General features: G+C 44.7%; 1 protein-coding gene across 1 annotated transcript in view; it reads left to right on the top strand.

Annotated features, from left to right (window-relative positions):
- Nucleotides 1–2,201: 2,201 nt before the first annotated feature.
- CD2 (CD2 molecule) overlaps nt 2,202–7,428 on the top strand; it is a 30,951-nt gene continuing 25,724 nt past the window's right edge. The window contains exons 1-2 of the mRNA XM_055140854.1: nt 2,202–2,267; nt 2,389–2,682. Coding sequence (XP_054996829.1) covers nt 2,207–2,267; nt 2,389–2,682 — 355 coding nt within the window. The 5' untranslated portion in view covers nt 2,202–2,206. The remainder of the gene's footprint in view (nt 2,268–2,388; nt 2,683–7,428) is intronic.

The following is a 7,428-nucleotide window of genomic DNA, read 5'->3' as shown; positions in this document are numbered from 1 at the left end:
TCAGAGCTACCCCTCTGTGGGGCTCAGAGTCCACTCTTGGCAGTGCTAGGGGACAATGTAGAGTGAGACCCCGGGTTTCCACAGGCAAAGGCTGCATCTAGACCTCCAGTCCTTTTTGTCAGCAACCTAAACCCCTCAAGGTACATGTTAAAGTTTGGTGATAATTGTTGATTTTCATTCCCCAGCAGACACACGCCTCCAGTCCACTGGAGCGGGAGGGACTGTTCCTGTTACTCCTACATTCTTGTCATGGATTTCTAGTTTTTGCCAATCTGAAGTGAAACATGGGATTCTATTTTTCTGGCAGATATTTGATCCCTGATATAATGACTAGATCTACTTTTTTTTCACTTTACAATTGTGTGAAAGGAATCTGCCTTTGTTAAAACAGTATTTTGAACTCTGAACCACCATTTCCTTTCCTGACACCCCTCTGGAAAGGGTTAGTTTTTTTTTTTCTTTTTGGGTCACACCTGGCGATGCACAGGGGTTACTACTGGCTCTGCACTCAGGAATCACCCCTGGAAGTGCTCAGAGGACTGTATGGGATGCTGGGAATTGAACCCGGGTCGGCCACGTGCAAGGCAAACGCCCTACCCGCTGTACTATTGCTCCAGCCCCTGGAAAGGGTTAGTTTTTACCAAACTCCTTCACTGTGTTCTTGGCGGCAGCTCAGCTCTAACCCCGTGATCACAGGGAAATTGCTGGCACCCAACAGCGCACACTGCAGGAAAGGATGTGTCTGGGTCTTTTGAAGGGCATACATCCATTTCTGACTTCTGGGGTTTATCAGGACATAACCCCACTGTAAATTGAGGATGAAGATCTGTATGTTTGGGGTCACATAAGAGATTGTCTCAGACATGTACTGATATTTTTTCTAGTAAAGCATTCCATCTATGCTTTCCATTTATATGCTTTGCCCATCATAGAAAATAAAGCAAACTGAGTTTGGAGGACCAGAGAGATAGTACAGGGGTTAAGGCCTGGCCTTGCACATGACCAATCTTAATTTGATATGTGGGTACAACCCTGAACTCCTCCTAAGCACTGAAAGACTCAGGGAACAGAGAGATAATACAGCAGGCAGGGCATTTGCCTTGCACACAGCCAGCCTGGGTTGCATCCTCAGCACCACATATAGTTCTTTGAGCACTGCCAGGAGTGATCCTTGAGTACAGAACAGTAGTAAACCCTGAGCACAGCCTCAAACATAAAATTGGAAATTTGCTTTAAAAATCTGTCAGTGAGGATCCCCTTTTCCTAGAATCTGGCCTCTGGGCACACTTTACTGGGGGCACCAGGCTATATCCCAGATCAAAAGTTTCTCTTTTTTCTGTTCTCTCCTTGGTCTCTACTCCAGGGCTTCCTGCATGCACCATTCTTCCTGTATTCATCACCGAGCTGCACACAGCGCCCCCCCCCCCTTTTCTTCCTTTACCATCCATTGAATTTGCTGTCTTACATGTTTTAGGATTATTTGTTCTGGTTGTTTGATAGTTCTCAGTTTCCATGCCTTTTGTTTGCTCTCAAATTTTTATTTGTCTGTGAATTGCAATCTTAACACCATTGCAATATTAACACCAATACTTGAAGATTTCAAGCATTTAGAGCTTAGCTACAATTAGTAGGTTTTTTTAAAATCACAAAAAGATTTGAGAACATTAAAAGTGCCCTTTGGGAAACAGGTGTGTGTGGGAATCTGACTTTGTAATGTTATCCTAAATATTCTAATATTTACTGTAATGGGATACATATTTGGGTTGTTCTTTCATGGACCACTTGGACACTTCTGCATATTCCTATGTGATCTTGCTATGTGCACCAGGGCCATTGGAAACAGACTGTAGGGCTGAGTTTGTCTCCTGTTAGCAAAGGGTGATTAGGCAATTCACTACATGACCTCTCAGTTCCTCTTCTCATCAACAGGGATAATGAAATCCACGTAAGTTTGTTGTGATGTTCAACCCATGAACAGGGAACCTGCTCATAAACATGCCTGAGTTTATGATCAAATGCACCTGTAAGGTTATTATCTCTGTGAGTGTGTGAATGTGCATGCATGTGTGTTTTCTATGTTACTATGAAAGAAGAAAAAAGGAAGAAGCACGTGGTTAAACTCGCTCTCAGTGGGTGGATCCCTCCAGTTTTGTTTCAGTTCTTTTTGCAAGAAGAGCTCAGAATCACAAGGAAACTAACTCCAAAGATGAACCTTGTTTATAAAATCTTAGCCAGCCACCTTTTGATCATCTTTTTTGCTTCCAAAGGTAAGTTGATTTGTGGGTTGATGTGAGAAGGTTCTTTGGAGCCCTGAGTCAAAGGAGCTCCATCTCAGTTTTCCAAGGTACTAAGTATTCTGACCTCAGTCATTGTCTTGATTTTTTATAGCTAGTGTGGAGACTAGTACTTGGGGTGCCCTGGGTGAGCAAGTCTATTGGGAAACTCCCATTAAGTGCGATAACAATATAGAAGACATACGATTGGAAAAAAATCAAGTCAAGATCGCACAGTTCAAAGGATGCATCTGGAATTCCCAGGAGAAGGGGAAATATTATTTTTTCGATAATGGAACTCTGAAGATTGAACATCTGGAAAACAGTGATAGTGGGAATTACTCAGTGAACATATATAACACGACTGGAAAACACGTATTTGAAGGGAAATTTGTGTTGCAGATTCAAGGTAAGTTCTTCTATTGTGTGGATTGTGTCCACACTGTCTTAATTTGGGGAATAACATTGATGGAGTGTTCCAAGCCCAGATGTTGGCTCTGAGAAACCCAACTAGAAGTGAAATTGATCCCTTCTCCTGCCTCCAGTCCTGAGGGAGAGATGGATTCATGCTTAAAAATAGAGCTTATGGCCCTTCATATATGCTCAGAACTTTACCTAGAGAGGTACAGGGGTCAAGGATCTTGTCATGCTGGTGGCAGACCCCAGTTCAATCCCAGAGACCATATATGGTCCCTTGAGCATAACTGGGTGTGGCTGGGACCCTCCACTAAAAAAAAGCCTCAAACCACTCTTAGTAGTATGGGTCAAAGTCAGCACAGGGGTTAAGTTTCATGTTTTGCATCTGGCTGACCCCAGTTTCATCCCAGGTACCACTGGAGCATTGTCAGGTGCAGGCCTGTAAGCCTGAGCACCACCTGAATGACTGAATCAGGCCCACACTAATGGCACAATTGCACCACATCCTCAGGCTCTTAAATGGAACTGCCAGCCTGCTTGGCCAAGAATTTCTGGGAGGCCACCCCCAAAAATTAAAAACAAAATTAAGAAGCTCTCGTTTGTAGATACAGGATGTGGGAGTGAGTTATGCTAAATTGTGGGGCCTTAATCAGAGGAAGGGAAACAGGTGGGCCAGGGCAGAGGATGAAGGAATGGACAGAGGTTAGATACAGGGTGATTGGCTGGAGAGAGAGTAGCAGGGGTCTTCCCTAGAAAGACTGTTTCAAGCCAGCATGCCCTGAAGGAATGGCAGAAAGTTCTAGAAATAATGAATTTAAGGATGAATCCCCTTGTTTCTGTTCTGCTCAACATCAGATAGGTCAAAGCTAGAAGACAGCATTTGCTGAGAATTGGAAAATTGACAAAGTGTGGTGTTGTTTGTCTAAAGCTGCAGCAGGAGGGCAGGATATTGAAGGTAAAGACCAGGAGACTGGCCAGGGAGCTACTGCTGGAATCCAAGTGATGTGGGAACAACTGATTCATGGTTCTTTTTCAAAATAGGAGCCCGAGCCTGGTGGAGCTGGTCTGGTGGACTCAGGGGGATAGGAATATAGTGGTTCCTATGTTCCTGAGCACCTGAACCATGCAGTATTGGGGTTCCACTCAGGCTCGGACCTATCACTTGAACCATATCCCCATCCCCTGGCTCATGTTTTTTTTTGGGAGAAGTTAGGGATACATCCAGCCACTCTCAGGGCTTACTCCTGGCTCTGTGCTCAGGGATCACTCCTGGTGGTACTTAGGGGACCATTTGCAGTGCTAGAGATCAAACCTGGGTCAGCGACCTTTCAGGCCAGCACATTAACTCCTCAACTACCTCTCCACCCCAGTTCAACCCTGGTTGATATTCATTCAGCTGAGAAGTTGTAATATTTATCTGTGCTCAGGGCCCAACCAAACCAGTTAAATTAGACTATTTCCTCGTGGGAATCTATGCATCAGCAGGTGTCAATATAATTCAACTAAGTGGAAGTTGATTAGGAAAAAGGGTGCCTGGAAAATGAGAAAGAGCAAGTACACTGCGGGGCATGGGGTGGGATGATGGCTGACTGAAGGAGTGGAGAAAGAAAGTGGAATTGTGATGACATTTTACTTGAATGTCCAGACAGCTGGAAGAAGCACCTGCACTTGGCTGGGAGTGAGATGGAGGTATGGGGGTGCCAGGCAGAAACGCCAGGATGAGCACAAGCCAGAGATTTGGTTAACAAATTAGGGTTTTTGTGTTTTGTTTTAGTGGTGCTCAGGGCTCATTCCTGACTCTGCACTCAGGGATTACTCCTGGCAGGACTCGAAGGGACCCTCTGAGGTGCTAGGGATTGAACTGTGTGCTAAGCAAGTATCCTCTCTGCTACACAAATAGACAAATAAGCATTTTTGCACTTCACCAGAAATGTCATGAGTCAGGGCTCCCTCTGTGGACTCAGTCACCCTCAGCCCTGTTTTCGCTGCCTTCAAAATGACAGTTTTCCATTGCCTAGTCCTACAAACTTGGACTGCTGAAGCATTCCAGAAACAGAGGGATGAGGATGAAGTCAGAGGGTCCCTGCTTGTAGGTTCTGGAAATCCCAAGCTGAGTTCTGTGGCATGGTCCTGAGTATCTTGTTGGTGAGCTGTGCCCTACAGCCATGGCTCCAAGAATGTCACAGTCATACCAATGACAGCAGCAGCAGTGGAACTCAGCCTCCACTAGCCGGCCACGGTTCTCCGCCCTGCTGAGGGCAACTCTCCCTACTTGTTGCAAGGTTGGCAGAGTCTTGCCACTGGGCAGGAGCAAAGTTGGGACCCAAGCCCCGGGCTTCTGTGAGCAAGAGTGGGGTACTTTCCCTCTCCCAGGGCTGGACTGAGGTATAGATGACATGTTACAGAAATCACTCACCCGAATGCCTGACTTAGTGTTTAGGGTCATTTCAGTTTGGGGAATGTCACTGTAGTCAATTTTAAAACATTTCATTACTCTAAAATAAATTTTGGGCCCAAAGACACAGAACTTTTTTTTCTTGTGGAAGTTTTTAATTTTTTTTATTTATTTAATTTTTTTTTGTTAATGAATCACCGTGAGAGTACAGATACAGATTTACATATTCTCGTGCTTGTATTTCTGTCATACACAGCTTGAGTACCCATCCCTCCACCAGTGCCCGTTCTCTACTGATGACCCCATCATCCCCCCCACCCCACTTCTCCCCTACCCCGCCTCTGTGGCAGGGCATTCCCTTTTGTTCTCTCTCTCCTTTTGGGTGTTGACACAGAGCTTTTTTCCCCCCATGACACAACAGCCACTCTATTCATGCATGTGCAAATGCCACATTGCATTTGGTGGTGTAGGGAGGGGGCTTGAGTCATACTCATAGTGCTCAGGGATTACTACCGGCTCTATGCTGTGAAATCTCTCCTGGTGCAGCTTGAGGGAACATGTAGGATGCTGGGAATTGATTCTGGGTTTGCTATATGAAAGGCAAGAGCCCTATCCACTATACAGTCTCTTAGACCTCCCCATACAGCATATTTTGGCGGTGCTGGGAATTTATTACATTCAATATTCCAACACCAATCCCACCACCATTATACCTTCTCAACCACCATTATTTAAAAATTTCCCACTGACATCCAAGCCTGCCTCAAGAGTAGGTCCTAAATATTTTGCATTGCTTGTTATGAATGACCCTCTGAAAATGATCCAAAATAGTTTTCTTGGAGGAAAGTGTGTGGAGATTGTTGCGTCTTACCCTGGAGTCATCAAACCCTTGTCAGACCCTATTTTTAAATGCAGGTTTTTTCACTTTAATAATGATGGTATTGATGATGTTTGGAGCTACTCCTGGCTTAGGACTTAGGGGACACTTCTCACTCTTTTGTGGTACCATGTGGTCCTGGGAACAGAACTCAGGTTTCCTACATGCAAAACATGAGCTCTTGCCATTGCACTTTCTCTCCAGCCCTCACACATTAATTCCTTTTATGGAATTTGTGTAATGCTCACCATTTCCTGCCCTGAGCCACAAGTTTTTAATCTGCTGAGAGTCTGATTTTCATCTAAGTGACTCTTTGGAATATTCAGTGAGTAAAGGGTCTCAGGAGACCACTTAGCAGAGGTGCCCTGCAGTGCCTTAAACCCAGACTTGTTTTCTAACACTGCCACCTCTCCTACCCCTATTTTGTCATGCTCTGTCTTAATACTCACATCTCAGCCATTGCCCCCAGTTGAGGAGGCAGTGAAAGCAGATGTTAGTGGAGAAAAAGTTAGATCTAGAATGACGGGATTCTCAGCTTTGAGGTATTCCCACATGCAGTCCAGCTGTTCCTCCCCCTAGCCTTACAGAAGAGAGCATATATATGGAGAGAAAACTTCTGAGCTCAGATCCTCGTGGCTTGTTGTACTGAAGTACTGGAAGATTTAAAAGTCCACAGCAGAAACTCACTCTTTGAATTCACAATGATTAGAAGATTGTGATTTAAATTAAGAATACACTAAGAAGATAACAGCTGGATGTGAACTTCAAAAACCTTCAGATTCACCTTCCTTCCTTCCTTCCTTCCTTCCTTCCTTCCTTCCTTCCTTCCTTCCTTCCTTCCTTCCTTCCTTCCTTCCTTCCTTCCTTCCTTCCTTCCTTCCTTCCTTCCTTCTTTCCTTCCTTCCTTCCTTTCTTTCTTCTTTCTTTTTCTTTTTTTGCTTTTGGACCATACCTAGTGGTGCTCTGAGCTTACTCCCAGCTTTGTGCTCAGAAATTATGCAAAACTGGAGCTCAGGAATTATACACAGTAAAAGGATTCGACCAGGGTTCTCTGTGAGCAAGACAAATGTCTAAATTCCTGTACTATCTCTATAGCACACAAAAAAATTCTTGTTTTTTGGGGGAGCACAGCTAGAAATGCTCAGGGGGTTTTCTGGTTCTTTGCTGAGGACTCAGTTTTGGCAGTGTTCAGGGGTCAGATGTGGTGCCAAGAGGATTGAAATTGGATCTACCATTTTCAGGACAAACACTTTAACCTCTGTACTATCTTTTCAGCAGTCAGTTTAAAAAGCACCTTTATTAGAAGTTAAAGAGACAGTATAGTGGGTAAAGGGTAAAGTGTTTGCCTTGCATGCAGCAGACCCAGATTCAGTCTTGGGTACTGCATGTGGTCTCCCAGGCTCTGCCAGGAGTAATCCCTGAACACAGAGCCAAGAGAGAGCCCTGAACACACTTGGGTGTGGCCC

The sequence above is a fragment of the Sorex araneus genome, chromosome 5 (genome assembly GCF_027595985.1).
Source record: "Sorex araneus isolate mSorAra2 chromosome 5, mSorAra2.pri, whole genome shotgun sequence".
Classification (NCBI taxonomy): Eukaryota; Metazoa; Chordata; class Mammalia; order Eulipotyphla; family Soricidae; genus Sorex; species Sorex araneus.
The sequence above is the reverse complement of the archived record's forward strand: the minus strand, read 5'-3'. Positions and strand labels throughout refer to the sequence as shown.